Source organism: Bipolaris victoriae (assembly GCF_000527765.1).
Source record: "Bipolaris victoriae FI3 unplaced genomic scaffold scaffold_205, whole genome shotgun sequence".
NCBI classification, from domain to species: Eukaryota; Fungi; Ascomycota; class Dothideomycetes; order Pleosporales; family Pleosporaceae; genus Bipolaris; species Bipolaris victoriae.
This window is the reverse complement of record NW_014575187.1, coordinates 1-17,883: the sequence shown is the minus strand read 5'-3', so window position 1 is coordinate 17,883 and position 17,883 is coordinate 1. Positions and strand designations below refer to the sequence as shown.

At 44.4% G+C, this 17,883-nt stretch overlaps 10 protein-coding genes across 10 annotated transcripts; 4 read left to right on the top strand and 6 right to left on the bottom strand.

Moving 5' to 3' along the window:
* Positions 1-805: 805 nt before the first annotated feature.
* Positions 806-1,572, bottom strand: COCVIDRAFT_21205 (hypothetical protein; the record flags this gene model as incomplete). Its single annotated transcript, XM_014694829.1, has 3 exons — positions 806-813; positions 1,111-1,360; positions 1,453-1,572. 3 exons carry the CDS (start codon positions 1,570-1,572, stop codon positions 806-808), a joined length of 378 nt encoding a protein of 125 aa, XP_014550315.1.
* A 1,055-nt stretch (positions 1,573-2,627) lies between these two features.
* On the top strand, positions 2,628-4,812 carry COCVIDRAFT_43132 (hypothetical protein; the record flags this gene model as incomplete). Its single annotated transcript, XM_014694828.1, has 9 exons — positions 2,628-2,671; positions 2,750-3,009; positions 3,175-3,391; positions 3,567-3,815; positions 3,885-3,951; positions 4,005-4,151; positions 4,259-4,346; positions 4,451-4,607; positions 4,662-4,812. 9 exons carry the CDS (start codon positions 2,628-2,630, stop codon positions 4,810-4,812), a joined length of 1,380 nt encoding a protein of 459 aa, XP_014550314.1.
* A 353-nt stretch (positions 4,813-5,165) lies between these two features.
* On the bottom strand, positions 5,166-5,527 carry COCVIDRAFT_77327 (hypothetical protein; the record flags this gene model as incomplete). Its single annotated transcript, XM_014694827.1, has 2 exons — positions 5,166-5,233; positions 5,293-5,527. Coding segments are annotated over 2 exons (303 nt in total), but the record flags the coding sequence as incomplete, so codon positions are not given.
* Positions 5,528-6,159: 632 nt separating this feature from the next.
* Positions 6,160-10,106, bottom strand: COCVIDRAFT_43130 (hypothetical protein; the record flags this gene model as incomplete). The annotated part of the gene is made up of 13 exons (XM_014694826.1): positions 6,160-6,279; positions 6,326-6,435; positions 6,496-6,569; positions 6,627-6,789; positions 6,845-6,886; positions 6,958-7,061; positions 7,119-7,248; positions 7,305-7,413; positions 7,524-7,606; positions 7,660-7,703; positions 7,756-7,781; positions 7,839-8,019; positions 10,030-10,106. The coding sequence occupies 13 exons, from the start codon at positions 10,104-10,106 to the stop codon at positions 6,160-6,162; spliced, it is 1,263 nt and encodes a 420-aa protein (XP_014550312.1).
* Positions 10,107-10,200: 94 nt separating this feature from the next.
* On the top strand, positions 10,201-10,377 carry COCVIDRAFT_115812 (hypothetical protein; the record flags this gene model as incomplete). The annotated part of the gene is made up of 1 exon (XM_014694825.1): positions 10,201-10,377. One exon carries the CDS (start codon positions 10,201-10,203, stop codon positions 10,375-10,377), a length of 177 nt encoding a protein of 58 aa, XP_014550311.1.
* Positions 10,378-10,767: 390 nt separating this feature from the next.
* Positions 10,768-11,452, top strand: COCVIDRAFT_21202 (hypothetical protein; the record flags this gene model as incomplete). The annotated part of the gene is made up of 2 exons (XM_014694824.1): positions 10,768-10,793; positions 10,840-11,452. 2 exons carry the CDS (start codon positions 10,768-10,770, stop codon positions 11,450-11,452), a joined length of 639 nt encoding a protein of 212 aa, XP_014550310.1.
* A 467-nt stretch (positions 11,453-11,919) lies between these two features.
* COCVIDRAFT_115804 (hypothetical protein) lies at positions 11,920-12,090 on the bottom strand (the record flags this gene model as incomplete). Its single annotated transcript, XM_014694823.1, has 1 exon — positions 11,920-12,090. A coding segment is annotated over one exon (171 nt), but the record flags the coding sequence as incomplete, so codon positions are not given.
* Positions 12,091-13,033: 943 nt separating this feature from the next.
* On the bottom strand, positions 13,034-13,684 carry COCVIDRAFT_115799 (hypothetical protein; the record flags this gene model as incomplete). Its single annotated transcript, XM_014694822.1, has 2 exons — positions 13,034-13,303; positions 13,361-13,684. The coding sequence occupies 2 exons, from the start codon at positions 13,682-13,684 to the stop codon at positions 13,034-13,036; spliced, it is 594 nt and encodes a 197-aa protein (XP_014550308.1).
* A 457-nt stretch (positions 13,685-14,141) lies between these two features.
* On the top strand, positions 14,142-15,045 carry COCVIDRAFT_43129 (hypothetical protein; the record flags this gene model as incomplete). The annotated part of the gene is made up of 3 exons (XM_014694821.1): positions 14,142-14,185; positions 14,248-14,569; positions 14,623-15,045. The coding sequence occupies 3 exons, from the start codon at positions 14,142-14,144 to the stop codon at positions 15,043-15,045; spliced, it is 789 nt and encodes a 262-aa protein (XP_014550307.1).
* A 515-nt stretch (positions 15,046-15,560) lies between these two features.
* On the bottom strand, positions 15,561-17,162 carry COCVIDRAFT_43128 (hypothetical protein; the record flags this gene model as incomplete). Its single annotated transcript, XM_014694820.1, has 5 exons — positions 15,561-15,961; positions 16,183-16,210; positions 16,256-16,604; positions 16,638-16,914; positions 16,970-17,162. The coding sequence occupies 5 exons, from the start codon at positions 17,160-17,162 to the stop codon at positions 15,561-15,563; spliced, it is 1,248 nt and encodes a 415-aa protein (XP_014550306.1).
* Between the last annotated feature and the right edge of the window lie 721 nt (positions 17,163-17,883).

The window sequence follows — 17,883 nt, the reverse complement described above, 5'->3', positions numbered from 1 at the left end:
TTTTCTAAAGAGTTAATTTTATTAAGTTAGAGTATAGTTTACTATTCTTTTCTAGGGTAAATAACCTAATACGCTATATAGTGAATAGAGAAAAAAACTTAAGTTATAAGTTATTATAGAAGAGTATAAATTTATATTTTAAAAATAGAAAGATGACTTAAAATCTTTTTTAATTTACTATTATAATAATATAATAGAACCTTAGCGCTAGTTTATCTAGCACTGGTATCTATTATAACTTAATTACTAATAGAAAAATCATAGTCTATAGAGATCATTCCTGTATCTTCTATTTATATATTTAAAATATTTTATATTAAGCTAAACGATTATTATAATATATATAATATAAAATAAAGGTTTAAATAGAAAATATACTACATTCAAAAGTTTATTTTAAATAAAAAACTAATATAGGGTTAGATTTTACTTCGAGTAATTATAGAGGTTTAGCGTGGTGACTAAATAGGCGATAGTTCTCTCTGAGTAAAACTACTACTTCTAAGCTCTCCAAATTCTTAATTCAATCATTAATAGCTCTAAATTCCATAAAATCTTACTAGCTCAGAATCATTACCTTTTTAATTTATATTTTTTGTAGTATCTCTATAATATTATTTCTAAAATGATAATAATTTTAGAAGAGAAATTAAGAAGAATAAGAACAATTTCAGTAGTACTATTTGATTTTCTTTTAAAGAGTGTATTAAAAGAAAGTGTAACTACTCTATACATGTCTTTATGATTTAACTACTCTTTAGTACTAGGCGTTAAGAAAGCTAGTAACAGCCTAGCTAGATAAAGGCTAATGTACTATAGTTACGTAAGATAGTATAACGTACTAAACTATGTGTGACTAGTTAGATAGAATGGTCTATAGCTAAAGTTTTATATAGGCCACCGCTGATATACGACTATAATAGGATAATCATTATAATACGATTTCCCTGTACAATAACTGTGGCCGGCCTAGGTTGATCCATGTTGTTTAGTAATAGTTGGATTACACTCGTAATATGTTTTGTAAAGATGGTCCATAACTATGTGGGAGGCCAGCTATCTAACAAACTGATCCGTAGCAAATATAGGATGAGGTACAGTCGCGCATACCAGCGACGATAGGACAACGTAACTCGCCACCAGAGTCCGGATAACAATCACCCAATTTCTGGCCGTTACCACCACTCTTGTAGAACCCGAAATTTTGACCCTCTGAATAGAAGTTGAGATCGTAACCACATGTTTTACCCTGGTCTGTCGACATAAATGAAGGCGCATGACCGCGTCCATTCCAGTTGCCGAGGTAAGCGGCGTTAGATAGTCCGGCACAGTTATATGTGTTAGAATTTAGGGTAATAGCCTGCAAAACAATAGTCAGCTGATAAAGTTTTGATACGGCTCTTGGGTCTAACCTTGAGGAGTCAGAGTTAGTGTTAATATAGAAAGACTTACGGCCGCATCCTGATATGTTTGACTTCCGAGCCCACCCGCGGCCTCACAACTCATTATGTGAAAATTTGCTAAGCATGGGCTGAGAAGTATCCCAAAAGTGACGAGGGAGATGAAAGACATGCTAGGGTGTGATGGAAGTGTTTTTTGTTTGCGATTGCAGCTAGTATTAGCACGTCTCGGCTCATTTATAGTTTCGTGACAGGCTACAGAAGAGGAGTCATGGCCAGAGTAGGCGAAGGCGTAAACTCAATGTTCCGTACTAAATGCTTGTTTTTGATTGCTCTGACACTTCGGTGATACTATGACACATACGATTGGGCCCGGCTAAAACGTAAATCTAGAATTCCGTGCTAGACAGTTGCTTCTAAGTTCTGACAGATAGGGAATGTCCACACGCTAACGCTGAATCCCCCCGGTAAAAGACACAATTAGTGAGCAAGGTACACACTAAATGACTCGCCGCCTACCGCGATTGCTAGCTACATCAGGCTATATACGAGGCATAGGATAAAAATAGCTAAAATAGCAGTTGCAACGGAATGATGCACTGTCATGTCAGCGCCGCGTCTTGATGATGAGAGTGCTTGCTGTCAGTTAAATGGATTGCCTTAACGCATGTCTGCCCAGTCTGGCGCTGTAGCTTTGGCAGGATCAGATCAAAAAAGAAAACTCCGACTCGAGTTTGCTTGTTCGACTCAGATAGGAGATAGCATTTGTATAATATAGTCAATCTAGGCGGCGTGCTCAATCTCTAGGCAGAGGACAATACACCGTTCGCTGAGTCCTATCTACTTTCTATAGTACTCCCAGTGAGAATTCTAACTACTGTTATTGTCCATCGAACAACGGTAAGATTGGGGGTAACCTTATTCTGTGGTCGCAGCATATTTCCCGCGCAGTCGTACTTGTCGGCCCCCGTCTATAATGCTAATTGATTACCGTCACCAAGAGCTTCGCCGACTGAGCGTGGCATAGAAGATGTGAATGCCTGAAAGTTACCAATGTTTCCCCTACCAATATCAAGCTACTCTCTGCCACGCGCCACGATCAGCTGCCCGACCGCAGTTATACATGGCTTGAACATCGTTTTTCTCATTAACTCCCTTTATTCTTCTCGAGTTACTCTTCACCTATTTCATGTGTTTTTATAGCAATTGATCAACGGCGCTCTAAGTATGCCTAGCGAGGCGTGCACGCCATGTCGTGAGCGGAAGCTCAGGTGTGACGCCATTTCCAACATACCCTGCACCTGTTGTCGCGATGCTCATCGCATTCATGAGTGTGTCATACCTCCCAGACAGAAGCGTACAATCAATCGACACAAACGCGCCCGAATCGATAATGGTTGTGGCAGCACTATAAACAGAGAACAGCTGAGCCAACATCCCAATATCATTACTGATGATAACACTTCGTGTCAACGTCTTGATGGTAATGGAAGATTGGATTCGCTCGCTGAAGCTGCTTCGACCAACGCGCAGATGGAAGGACAGCAGCCCAGCCTCCCCGCGATGGGGTTTGGGATCACCGATTTAATCTCCAATTCACATCTGCCAGGTGAAGACTACAATCACATGAATGAAGCCCAGATCGATGGCGATTGGGGGCAGGATGTACCCCTATCTCAGTCAAACCTACAAGAGGAAAATGGTGACGATATCTTGGCACGGGTTTGTCAGGAGATAGCAACCATCAGCACACGTGTTCAGCCAACCACAACAGGGTCGTCTTGGGGCAAAGTGCTAGAGTATCACAACAGTCTCGACGCCCTAGGAATTCTGGGAGAAGTGCTGGCTGGGCGGGATTCTAGAAACCTCATCGCCATTGATCGTGGCGCCTCACATGTACGCCGCGATGATGAACTTTGCGGTCTCGACGAGCATGACATCAGCTATTTGCATAAGAAGGGCGTCTTTGACTTGCCTCCACGCGAAATTTGGTAAGTAAAGTGCTGCTTTCTACTTAGCCTCGCTGATTGCCTATAGTATGGATATGTTCAAAATTTACTTTCAATATGGATTTCCCTACGCCCCCATCATTGATCGAGCTGAGTTTCTGGTACAATTTGATCGAAAAAAGTATTCTTTGTTCTTGATACAAGCACTCTTCGCAAGTATTACACCATATACTAGCAAGGAACTCATTGCCCGCGCAGGCTTCACTGATCATGCTGATGCGCAAAAGACTTTTTACCGCAGAGCTGTCTTGTTATACGATTTAAACTGTGAAAAAGATCAGCTTGTCGTGCTACAAGGCTCCCTATTACTTGGTACATCGTGGAGATCTTATTTCATTGGAAAGGACTTTTCTTTTTGGAGGTGCAATGCTGCCCGCATCGCAGTTAAGATGGGTCTCAATAAAAGGTAATCACATCAACTCTTGAATCCGATGATGGGTGCATTTGGCACGGGCTAAGCTTAGTCGTGGTGCAGGCGTATCGCTGATGATCTTGGCGCGAAATTCTACGCGCTTTTGAAACGCATTTGGTGGACGCTTTACGTGAGTCATACAATGTGCCTACCCTCGTGAACTGAATGATCTGATCTACATAGATACGGGATATCCTGACGAGTATTTCCGGTTTAGATAACATTAGACATTTACGAGCTGGAGATTTTGACACATTACCTCTCACCAAGGATGATTGGCCTGAAGATGAAGCAACCTGCCCGCAGGGTCTCATCAGTATCTTATTCCCTGTGCAGACACACCACCCAGACCTTTTGATACACTTGTGTAAACTTGCCACGATAGATATAACAACATATTTGGCTCTCTTCCTTGTTCTACTGACCTGACTTTACAGGGAATCTGGCTCACAGTGCGGTTTTGTCGCGCAGCTCAGCGAATATGGACAAGAGCAAAATTTCTATCCTTGTTGATGATATCTTTGAGTGGCGGCTCGCCTTGCCACGCTCACTACGATTGGAATCGGTCCGAGATTGGAAGAATGAAGGCGTTTGGACTTTGGTGTTGATGGCCTGATGCTATCGGCTAGAATGCATGATTTATCGAAGTGCAAGCAAGAACTACCCGCTTGGAGACATCGAACGCAATCGAATGGCCGACTCGCTGCATAGAGCTATATTTGAGCTTGACGCAATTGTACGTAGAGCCGTCACATATCGAGTTGGGCAATTCTTGCCTACGTCCTTGTAAGTTACATGATGGCTTTGTGTCCTCAATGCCTCGTCTGATTTCCACTCTAGCTCGACTGCTGTTGCTACGCTAGTTGCATTATGCACTGAACTGTTGATAAAACCTGATATCGAACCAACCGATCAGCTGATGATCGAGGAAGCCCTGCGCACCGGAATCGCGTTCCCCATCGTATCTCAAGACACGAGGCCATCCTTATGATGGATGCTGAAGATGTTCAGTTGGGCCTTCAGGGTCATTGGACTATTTCGACACAGGTCTCCACATTGATGACGTCATGGCACAAGATGAAAGTCTGTTCACGTCTCAAAAGTCTAAATCGAACCGCGATCTTTCATCTATAGATTTTGGATTTTGGACTTTTCGAGCAATACTCTCTTCAGTACAGAGTACGTACTCAGTGTAGACGGATTCGCTTCTTGGCAGATCTAGTATGTTCTTCGAAAAGTCAAAACTATGTGGCTACAAGACCCCATGGAAAAGAAACTCAAGTGCTGTGCATTGCTTTATAGACAGCCCGCCTTTTCTGGACGAACTTGCGCAACAAGTGCATTTTTACCATGTTCAGCAAGCGCAAGCAACTTTCCAGTCACCTTGTCTCTGGCTTCAAATTGAATGACCGCTCGCCATAAGTCAGCTCTTCAAACTAAATTAAGCAATCTAGAAACGAGATGAACTCACACAGCCTTGAGCTTGCGCTCCTAAGAACACACGTCACAACTACGGTAGTACCTAAGAGAGCCGGGCGGATGTAGGTGACACTCAAAGTTCGAGAGACCCCGCCAAACTCCCACCAACCCTGTCGTGCAATAGGAGCTCCAGCCATAGTCGTGGTCATATCTGCTAGCAGAGCCATCGCGCCACCATGCATATTATCCAAAGGGTTACACAATTGAGGTACAACTTCAAGCTCGAACGTTGCTTCTGCTTCATCCCCCTTACCTTTTACATCATTTCGCGAAGCAGATGTTACGTGTATCACACTCATCAATGTTGCTTCATGCCCCTGGTGGTTAAAATGGATTAGAAGACAGATAGTACATGTTAAGGATTCTAACATCTTACGGTATAGGTCCTGTCTTTTTGATAGCGATCAATGTACTCTTGAATTCTTCCTTTCGGATCTGCAATATTTATATCAAACGGCAACGGCCCTTTCGCTGACTTTGGAAACATTCCTTTTGAACGGAGCCCTTAGTTCTAAGTGTAGGATGTAATCTGATTAGAACAATGTCTCTCGAGAAATTAACCTTGTCGTATTAACGTATATGATGGGTAAGAATGCAGCAGTGGAACATGGCCACATAGCCGCCGCGTTGTGAACTAGTCGCGTGATGATGCCGAGGTTATTGCGTAACTAGTACGTAAGCCCGAGTCAGCCCAGTGTTCCTTTGAGCTATGTCGGGCCGAGCAGGATGTGCGCGCAACACTAACCGCCGGGACAGCGCGGGGTCTTGGTCCACTAAGAAAATGGAACACATCACCAGCAAAGCATTAAAAATGGTAGCTAAACGTATGCAAGTTAGATGTTCCCAAGTCGTATTTTTGCTAGCATACTATGTTTTTGACGCCCGTAAGCTTGCCGCCACCATCCTCCATGTTCGTTTCGAATGGACCTGGCTGAGTATCCTCGCCATCCAGCAAGCCCATGTACCATGTCAGGTCTCGCTACAGTAGTGTTAGCAATCAGGCATATGAGCCTTGTATCACTTACGCCGTCTACCTCTCGTATATCAAATCCATCTCCTAAGAACGAGCATAAGTTTCCATCTAGATAAACAAAGTCGAAATGTTCGAATCTTGGACGTTGAAGAACTGTGAGTTCTCATGTAAACATTAGTGAAACTTAACATTCTGGCGGCTGGAGTGAGAGTAAAAACTTACGGTGAATTCGAGACCCGGGCCAAAGTACTGGTTTATTCGAGGTCTTGCCATTGCGGAGCCATGAGCTACAAGGACTATGATTGAAGTTGAAATTTGGATTGGACAATATACAGTTTAAGAAATTTACCCACCCCGACCAAGTTGTCCGTTTCAGATACTCATCTGCATAGCGGGTGAAGTCGGAAACTGATCTCTTGATAGACAAACGTTTCACGTTATCTGTTCGTGCTTTCTCAAGTATCTGAAGCACGTAGTCCGTATAGTGCTCGACCTTCGGTAGAACAGAACCATGAACTACGATTGTTGTTTTAGTAATCGCTTTTCGTGAAGTGTTTCCAATAATACTGACCCAAAGGTCCATATCCACCAGGAAAGACAAAGTAATTGGGAACTTCAGCCGGACAAGGGTTAGCGAACAGAAGTGTATAAACGCATTGATGCATTTGCTCAACTGTTACATACGGTATGTAAGACCTAGGTAGCCCTTGATGTCGCCACGAAAGTTGTCCTGGAGGTTTTTGCCGTTATAGAGAACTCGAAAAGGCGGCATAAATGGGGTGTCGAACCTAGTGATTTTCTTGGTCAATATGTGCTCTTTACAGGCACCAGTAAAGTATACATACCCTGTGGCGCAGATGATCGTGTCTACCTCATGTTCTTGGCCTTTGGGGTCTTTGAAGCCATTGGCAGTGATCTCAGGGATTTCACCAAAGTGAACAACTGTTTTCTCATCTGTAAAAGCCTTCAAGAAACCTAAAGGCGTATTCAGTCGTCACTTTCTCGCGAGGAACAGACAAGCATTCCCTTACCATTACCTGGGGTCGGCCTCCGACAACCAACGCTAAATGCCTTCGGGATAAGGTTTTCTATCAGGCGAGTATTATAGCCTAGCTTACGTGACATCTCTTTGATAGAGAACTATGAGCAAACAATTAACATCTGAAGTTCTCAAAACATGCTTCCAAATGACGCACCTCTTTCGCTGCTGCTGCTTCAGGAGTGTCGTTGAGGCTAGGTTTGAATCTAACATTCAACTTAGACACTATTGCCTTGCAATATGCCAGGCAATGCTTTTGGTCGTTGCGCAAGCGCTCCTTCACGGCATGGGTATCTTGAATAGAGAAGAGTTAATGAGGTGTCGTAACCGCGTATACTAGTACGCACATGTGAAGTTTCCCTCATTGATCACAGACCAATTCTGAGCAAAACTATAGTCTGAGTAAACACAGAATCCTATTGTTGATAATATTCCATGCCTACCCGTCTGTTATCCACACCAGTGGGCGCTGATTGTTGTATATCAGTAACAAAAATGGTCTTCTGACCGTGGATATGCTACTCACTGCTACAACATGTAACTCCTTTACTTTAGATAATACAGAGGGAATGACTTGTACGCCTGAACTCCCGATGCCAATGTGAAGCACGCGTTTGCCATGTAGATTGTAGTCGCGATCCCATTGAGCAGTATGCACCTCCTTTGAAGTCATGAAGACCAGTGGTGTATCAGGCCAGCGCCATCGGCTATTGATACATGGGTGATGTTAGCAGAATTCGCGAAACATATGGATAGGATAACGTGTTTTACAAGCGAGCGGCGCGTACAAGCGAGCGGCGCACCCCACCAACTTTGCACACCTCTCTCATCTTATCATACCATGGCTCCACGCAACGTTACTCAAATAGTATCAAATGAAGCAGATGTACAGCTTGCTATCTCCTCTATAGCTAGTAAACAGATCCAAAGCAATAAACATGCCGCAGCACTCTACAATATAGCTGAGACGACGCTCCGGCGCCGACGCGCTGGCAGGCCTGCCCGACGCGATTGCCNGCCCAACTCAAAGAAGCTTACCAAGCTAGAAGAGGAGGTGATTATTAATTATATACTTGATCTTGACCTACGTGGATTCTCGCCTACCTACGCAGCTGTGCGCGATATGGCTAATAGACTGTTAGCTACACGCGGCGCTGGCCAGGTTGGCGTCCACTGGCCGCGTAACTTTGTCAATCGTACAGACAGGCTTACGACGCGGTTTAATCGAGCTTATAATAGGCAGAGAGCTCTATACGAAGATCCAGTTTTAATTAAGAACTAGTTTAAGCTTGTAGAGCAGACAAAGGCCAAGTATAGTATCTATAATAAGGACGTCTACAACTTCGACGAAGCTAGCTTTATAATAGGCAAGATTACAACTCAGCTAGTCGTAACAGCGTTAGAGAGGAGGGGCCGGCCAAAGGCAGTTGAGCCAGGCAATCATGAGTGGGTGACGCTGATCGCAGCAATCAACGCAGCTGGCTGGGCAGTCCCACCATTCCTTGTCTTTGCTGGCCAGTATCACCTATCTGCCTGGTACGAGGAGGCAGAGATCCCGCGCGATTAGGTAATCGCAGTCAGTAACAATAGCTAGACGAACAACGAGCTAGGTGTCGCATAGATAAAGCACTTTAATGCCTACACGAAAACTCGCGTTATCGGCACACGTCGCCTGCTTATTCTTGACGGCCATGAGAGCCACCAGTCTCTAGAGTTTCAAGAGTTCTACAAGGAGAACAACAAATATACGCTCTGCATGCCGCCTCACTCATCTCAACTACTCTAGCCTCTTAACGTTGGCTGCTTCTCGCCGTTAAAGCGCGCGTACAGCCGCGAGGTAGAGAGCCTAATCCGCCATCACATCAACCACATCACCAAGCTTGAGTTTCTACCAGCGTTAAAGGTAGCGTTCGATCGATCCTTTACGGCAGCCAATATCTGCTCTGCCTTCCGCGGCGCAGGCCTTGTTCCTCTCCAGCTAGATGCTGTTCTATCAAGGCTTGATATAAAGCTCCGTACGCCTACTCCACCAGCTATTCTAGAGGCTCTCTAGCAGGCTCGCACGCCTAGCAACACACGCGAGCTTAAAGCTCAATTAACGTTAATACGTGATCGCGTTTAGCGGCATCAAGGCTCATCGCCAGCTTCAATTATTATAGCAATTAACCAGCTTAAGAAGGGGGCTGAGGTAATGATGCTCTCGGCTGAGCTAATGCGCAATCGGATAGCCAGCCTTAAGAAGGCGAACGAAGCCGCAACAAAGCGTAGACAGCGTAAGAAGAAGCAGATACAGAAGCAAGGAGTGCTAACAAAGGGAGCTAGAGAAGATCTACTCACTTAGCGCGAGGCTGATCAGCAGATTGCTTATAAAAAGCGTCAAGGAGGAGAGCGATCAGGTGTTAGCCGCCAGGCTCTAGCGCGGTGTAGCAGGTGTAGAGAGACTGGCCATAATTCGCGTACATGTAAGAAAGATACTCTAGATAGTGTTTAATCCACTACCTTAATATATATAAATTTTATTTAGTTATGGTAGAGCTGTATACGTAGAGAGGTGTGCAAAGTTGGTGGGGTGCGCCGCTCGCTTGTACGCGCCGCTCGCTTGTAAAATACGTTAGGCAGACTTCAAACAACCGCCACCATTGATGAAGAAATCGGCGCGGTCTTCCACAACTCCGTTGGGGCCACGGATCGTGATTTTCCATTTCCCCTGGCCCTACAGCCATTCAGCCTGTGTGATTTCGTGCTCAAGTTTTACAAAACGAAGTAGATCATGCTGCTTCGCGACATCTGCCATGTATGCGGCTATCTCATCTGACCCAGTCGTATTTTCGGTGCCTACTCAATCAACGGATTAGCAAGCATAAAGTTGGTGCAAGGATTTGGGATATATGACTATACCACGTAAATTGATAGCAGACACTAGGAATATCGCAAGCACATCTATCATACACATTTTCGTACCAAGTCCCACCAACGTTGCTCTAAATTACATGGTGTTGCTGTGTGATTCTCTTATATTCATCATGCTTACCGCTTTGCGATCAATGCTGCAGGACCCCTTATAGGCTGGTAGTTTTTGGTATTGCTTCTTTGCACAAATACTTCTTTGCATGCTCCATCATATTCTACTTCCAAACTTTCCGTGATATCAGTCATTCTGCATTGAAATACAGAAAGCGTACCTAAGTTCCACTTCTCTACATTTTCCGACTCTCACCCATCCCTTGCCGGCTACCTATTTTGACAATCAAGCCTCTCCCGTCTCTGGAAAGGGATGGAGCGGGTATATAGTTTCGGACAATCCGGCTGGTTTGCCTGAAGAAGCGATTGACATTAACGCACTGACTATCGTCTTATATGCCCATGGTGGTAGATATGCGAGAGGAGAAGCACGTATATATTTTTGGTATTTCAAGCGCTGAATTGCCGTCGCAAAGTCCAAAGGCATGAACACCATGTTTATTAGTGTAGAGTATCGTGAGTAAATCGCATCATACTGTCTTTTGAACGAATATATGTACTAACAGTCCAAACGCTCTCAGTAATGAGGCACCTCATCCTGCACAACGAAAGGCTTTCCTCGCCGCCTATAGCAATCTGCTAGCTATGAAAATACCGTCTTCCAATATCATGTTCATGGGTGACTCTGCTGGTAGAGGACTGAGTGTTCTATCGGCAATCCAAGCGCAGCAAGAACAGCTTCCGCAACCGGCAGGGTCAATCTTGATATCTCCTTGGGTGGATATGTCACTCTCTGCATATGAAGGTGGCAATCAAGCTGTCATGAGTGACTTCCTTGCAAACGCCAACACCGCAGTGCCTGTCATGGCCAAAGCATTCCTCGGTGTTTATTCAAGTACAGACGCAGAAGTCAATCCGCTTCTTCAGCCCCTGCAAAGAATAAACGGCCTAAATCCTCAGCGTGTATTTGTCCGTGCAGCTGAGTTTGCACTCTCAGACTCCAAAGACTGGGCATGCAGGTGTCAAGAAGCGGGTGTTAAATGGGAGTTGCATATAAAATGGGGACTGATGCATGTCTGGGCTTTAGGGTCCAACTTTATTGAACTAGCCTTGCGCGAAAAGACCGATACAAGAATGGTTGATTGGATTATTGAATGTATCCATGGAATGGAGGACTGATAGATCTTTCGAACGAATAGCGGCTACATTATGGATCGAATATAAGATGATTACTTCCCGGTATACAGTCGGGCGCACTGATCTGTTCGCCCCACCAAACCCGAATCCGAGCACTCATTTCTAAACCACTATAACACTACGATAACTTAACTAAAAAAGACCATTAAAGTCGCAAATTAATTATTTTATACCTAATATTTAGTCTAGTAGCCTCGCGCGAGTCTGTAGGCGTCTAGGCGTTATAGCATAGATGTGATAAGGCTATATATCAGCTCGTCGGGTATAGCTACCTATGCTCTTTTTAAGCAATCTTCAAACTTAACCCAGCTTTCTACTAAACAGATACTATCAATATCTAGGTTTTGCTAATATACCTCCTTCTTCAGAGCCCACTAGAGGTGCTTAATAGGGTTCAAATCGGGTGAGTAAGGTGGCTAATCTATAGTATTAATATTATAAATATCTAGCTAATCCTTTAAGATATTTAACTTATAAATTAGTGCGTTATCCTGCATAAAATGCTGCCCAGCTCTATAGATAGGTAGTAGGCCTTCCTCTAACGCTTGGGTATAACTGTTGGAGGTGTATCTATGCCGCTGAGCCGATATATCGCGTGTCATAATTACCAACGGGCTACGCCTAATCTGACCCCCCTCCGCTATCTATATCGCGCCCTAGACCATACGAGCTGGTTGCTAGGTAGTAGAGACAGCTTCTATTATCTTATAGGACTATTTTTATATAGGTAATCTCTATAACTATAGTATATTACGGCTAGATCCGCAGGCGATACTATACTCGTTACTAAATATTAGAGTATTACGATGAAATGCGAAGTTTCTCTAACGCTAAGCCTGATCTAGATACTTTTTTACTACTAGTATACTAATTTTTAGTTAATAAGCAGCTCTAAACTTATATAATCTATTATTAGCTAATACGCGTTAGATCATACGTCGTAATACTAGAGGCTGCCTATTAGTACTATATTATAGTCTAGCCTCCCGTATAAGATCTGCGTACTTCATAAATAGATTTTTCTTTACAATCTATAATAGCTAACAATAATCTCTACTAAATAATATTAGTTTCGAGCCTATCTAAAGTAGTAATTTAATGTGGTAATAATCTTTCTAGTAGGATATAGTTTTTTAGATATAGCGTTAAGTATAGTTAAGCGCATTAGTAATTTCAGCTATTAATAAACTACCTTTAAACTACGCAATAGTATACGTGCGCTAGGCCTCTAATAATTTATATTCTCGCATTCGATTAGCCGAAATATTAGTAGAAAAAGACGTTATATAGGTGCAGTAATATAGTGTTAAAGAAAAGAGAGCTCTATGAAAAACGCGTTGTTGTTCCGCGGCCCGTGCGCACGCGAACAGATCGCTGTCCTAGCACTGTAAACTTGATTCTACATCCTCAAGATAGCAATCCATAGACGAACACCTAATTGTGTTGCAAAGACCAACCATCGTCAATTGGCAGAATGATACCATTTATTCCACACGCCAAGTCTACAGACAGAAACAGTGCAGCACTCGCCACCTCATTCTACGAAATCGATCCCCCAGTTGTTCAGAGGTGCTGTTCAAGTATCGGGGCATTGCCAGTTTGACTCACAGTCAATGCAGGACATACCGCATTTACTCGAATGTATGAACCATTGCAGTCCTTTTCAAATGTCTTCGTCATGCCAACTCTACCATAAGTAGAAGCTGCAAGTATTGCATGGGCAGGATGTGTACCTAGGTTGCTATAAGGGATGATATTTACAATGGTCCGGGCTCCTGGGTTCGCAGGCTGCGATTGAGAGTAGCGAAGTTGAGCTCGACAACACAGCCACAACTATAGTCACAATGTTAATTGGAACTGTCTATCATTGTATAATACGGCGAAACATACTGCTCTTGAGTCTTGTAGACCACCTTTGAAATCAGTTGGCTCGAGATCAGTTGTTGGCTTTGACAACGCTATCGCTGGGATGACTTCTGAGCAATTCACACAATCGTTAATATCGCCGAATACATTACTGGCAGCCAAGATGGTTCTTTCCCAGTTCTCATCATCATCGTGATCAAGTCGTAAACTATGAATCTGGATGGAGCCTTTCAAACCCGGAATTTTCAAACTTTCCATAGCGGCGAGCGAGTCGTCGCAAACAATAATCCGCTCATAACCAGCGTCTACAAAGCTGTGGACTACTGCGGATCCAACAGCTAAGCACATATAAGTATGTAACACTATTGGGATAGGGGCGTCTGCAGGCTTACTAGTGCCAGCATTGGTTGTCAAAGCTACCCAGGATATCGTAGGTCCATCTTGTTCACTCACTTTCTTTAACGACAGCCACGACCTCAATCTGTTCGTGCCGATATATGGGTTCGACCTAAGAATGTTCGGACGTTGAAATCACTATTGGGCGGAGCTGAGTGCACCACGTTTTTCGTCAGCCCGTAGCAGAACACAAGTCACTGGAGTTACACAAAGTGCCGTCGGACCGAGAGTCAATCAAAAGCCATTTTCGGCGCGTAACAGAACGCTTACCCCGAACAGGATACTTGGCGTTTCCACAGGGTTTAGAGCGGTAAAGGATCACTTGGAACATAACCGCTTCTTCATAATGAACACAAAAACTCACACTGGAAGTCATTCACCTTTGTTGCTCCAGCGCGACTAACTAGTCATGCCTGGTTCATTGAAAGGATCCGCTCTCATCACCGGTACAGCGTCAGATAATGGCCGGATTTTCCCTATAAGGTGACACTCTTATCGATTTTGATGATAACAAGTATTTTAGGCATTTGTCGGGGCGCCGCTATCGCTTTTGCGCAAGCAGGTTGTCAGAGATTTCTTCTCGGCGATGTAAACGAAGCAGGTCTACATAGTACTCGGGAAGTTATTATAAAACAGGCCCCGAGTGCAGATTTAGATATAGCTTATCTTGATGTTACAGACGAAGTGTCTGTGGATGACTTCGGGGCCAGATGTGTAGCTCGATTTGGCCGGCTCGACTACGTATGCAACATTGCCGGCATATGTCCACCTCGAACGCCGGTAACAGACGTGGATGTTGCAACCTATGACAAAGTAGTTGCCGTCAATTTATATGGTGTGAGTCGCGTTCTCTGTTTGCTATTCAGTGCATCTGCTGATGACTCCATAAGACATTTTTATGCCATCCCGCCGAGATCCGCCAGATGCTCAAGCAGCCACTGTCGGAGGACAAGTGTCGGGGATGTATCGTATCTACGTCTTCCATGGCTGGCCTTAATGCTTCTCCCGGTGCCTCTCCATATGCTAGTACAAAATTTGGGATCATTGGGCTTGTGAAGACTGACTCTATGGATTATGGGGCACACGGTATTCGTGTGAATGCTTTCTGTCCTGGTTATACAGACACGCCAGCACTAGAAGCTATCTCAACGGCTGATCAACGAGCGGCTCTAGGCGCTAGCATTCCGCTCCAGCGTGTAGGCCAGCCAGTGGATGTTGGTCGTGTTTTCGCGTTCCTCTGCTCAGAAGAGGCAAGCTATATGCATGGTACAGCATACCTAGTCGTTGGAGGAGCTATGGCGTATCGCAAATAAATGAACAGAACAACCATTATTAGACCCTCTCCCCCGGACTCTCTTGTCGCATTGCGCTACCACTTTGACTGAAATCTAAGCACTGACATTCACATTGCACTCATTATTAGTATGTTTTTACGCATCATGGTTATGTTGCGCCAATGTGCCAATCTAGCGCAAGTGGTATTGAGGACGAAACGTCATGCAGGATCTATATGTACAGGCTATTCGAAAGGGTTTGCATTGTAGGTAGTAGAGCGGACTGAGCACATTACCATTCTAGGTAGACTATCGTCTGGTATGGCAAAGAAGGTTTTGGAACAGATGCGAGTGAGTCAGTCAAAGCTTCCCTTTCTAGTATCAATTGATATACGTTTTCGCCTGGTTTTTTTTGCCACATCAAGCAAAAACGGCCCTATGTAAAGAGGCTTTCTCTCAATTGTACATTCAATCAGCTAATACAACGTCGAATCAGTCTAAGAATATACAGGCTCTTCTACAATGTCTGTGGATAGATCTTCAGGCCATGTTGGTCAGTCAACACCGTTACCTCTTGTCCCAACGTTGTAGCCTAACTCTATGCTGCCAGTCGGATATTGGACTACGGGTTTAACCACTTGCACCTCGATATTCAAAGCCTTACTTAGCCTCCTCTCGAAGAATTCGGGGAGAAATAGTACATCGTAGGAATGTCGTTTGATCATTCCTAGATATGCCGGTACTGTCACGTTCATGATCTCGTAATGTCGGAAAACATGCCGCCCGTTTCTAGTCCACACATCCTCCCAAACAGGCTTTGGATACTCTCCGCAGATATCTGCAAGCCAGCTGTTGTGATGATTTAGAGCAATGTCAACCACCACATACGATCCACCTTGTGCTCCACGTTCTGTCAAGGCTTGTATCACCGCAGTACATCCTATAACACCCCCCACTGTCGCCGTCAGCTTCTCGCAAGTCACTCATAGAGAATGTAGCAGTCGTACCAGTGATTGGAATTTGGCCACACTGGAGTGCAAGGCTCATTGAGACCCATTGCTTGTCCAAAGCCAAAGGATATCCCTGTGTTCTACCGCCCCCGTTTTGTTCAGCAAAGGCTCTCGAGTCGTACGTTTAAACTGTTTCTTACCGCGTCACTGATAGGCTGTCATCCACTCCTATATTTCCAAGGACCATGCCAGCCCTAGCTACAGTTAGCTGGATCAATCTTTTAGCCTGGAAAACTTACATAAGAATTCTCACGGGCATATATAATACCTCTTGCTTGCGACCGACACATCTCCATGACCTTTTCCATACCAAAACCATATTTCTCGGACCTTCCAGGTCGATACCCATCCACCACAACATCGAAATCCTCCATAAGCCGCCGCAGACGATCGTAGTCCTCGGCTTTTCGAAGGTCCAGAAACGCATTCCATTTTCCCCAGTTTAGATAAGGATGCATGCCAGTGAAGTAGGGTAGGTGTAGAGCTACCACTCGCATGACACTGGCGCCCAACTCAGCCAGGCCACGTGAGATAGAAGGCCCTGCTATCACACGCGTTAGGTCCACAACTTTCAATCCGGCCAACGGCCTTCGAAGTGATGTGTCTCTAGTTGATGGTCACCAGCTAGCTGCCTGTCCAGCAAATCTCATATGATGAACTTCGTACAAGGCTGTGTTTGTATTTGCTCGTCCATGTTCGCTCATCAGAAAATCCTCTCGTTTCCGCACAATTGTGCAGGCTTGTTTTGCATCTTCGTTTAGTAGTACTTCAAGACCAGTCGCCGTACGCTCTGAACATATCCCCATGTATGGTTTGTAAGATTCTGGTAGGACAGTGATCTCTGGCAAATCCTCCGGCATGCCAAGTGCAGCAATGGTTGGGCCAGGATTCAAACTGCCTTCACGTCATAGTTAACGATGGAGCTCATCCTTCACTCTGCCCATATTAATTACCGTGACCATGGATGAACTGGTCGTCTGATGTTTTATATATGTTTGTTGCCGCTCGCCGATACAGCGAGGAGGCCATGCTATGGATGTCTTGTGGCGGGAATAGTTCTGCATATTTCGCGTTAAGTTCCCTGACAGGTGTTGGGTTCACCTGAAATCCTTCCCGAGGTTCGACAGACACCAGAAGCGAGCTCATAAACAATCATTGAGCATCATCCCTATGACTTGACTTTTTTTTTCTCTGTTTGCTATATAGCGTATCAGATCAATTATCTCAGAAAAGAATGGCAGGCNACACCCTAACCTGCCGAAATCGGGTATTAAAAAAATGACTACAGTCAAAGTAAAAAATCGGGTGAGGGTCTGAGAGACTTACGTCTGCGAGACCATGCTTCAAACCCTTAGGAATAGTTTAGTAATACTACTAAAATATTATAAACCTCTTAATGGGTATATAACAATAAGGCACAACTCTATTAGGTACGACAACTATAACACGGTTGCGACGAAGGTAGCAGAACAGCGAACTACGGTTGCGATAAGATAATAATACAACGAACTATAGTTGTAATAAGGACACGTAGTGCAGCGAAGCTCTCTAATGCCTATAAATTCGCTATGTTGGTCTGTCTATCTCATCCCATCCCATCTTATCCCGACCACGGATCAATTCCGACACCATATCTATCTGTTTAAAAATGCGATTCTTCTCCCAGCTGCGATCCTGGTAGTCATCTCGTGCCAAGCCGAGCCCGTCAGAAAAGCTATCCATCCCTGTAGGGCTCTCTTCTACCGCGATGATTGCCTTTTACTCTCCTCCGCCTAAGCATATACTAAGAGATCTAAAACAATACGTATCCGTCTAGTTAAAGTTTAATAGATCTGTGCTAAAACGGTGGTGCGGACCCCTCCCTAAT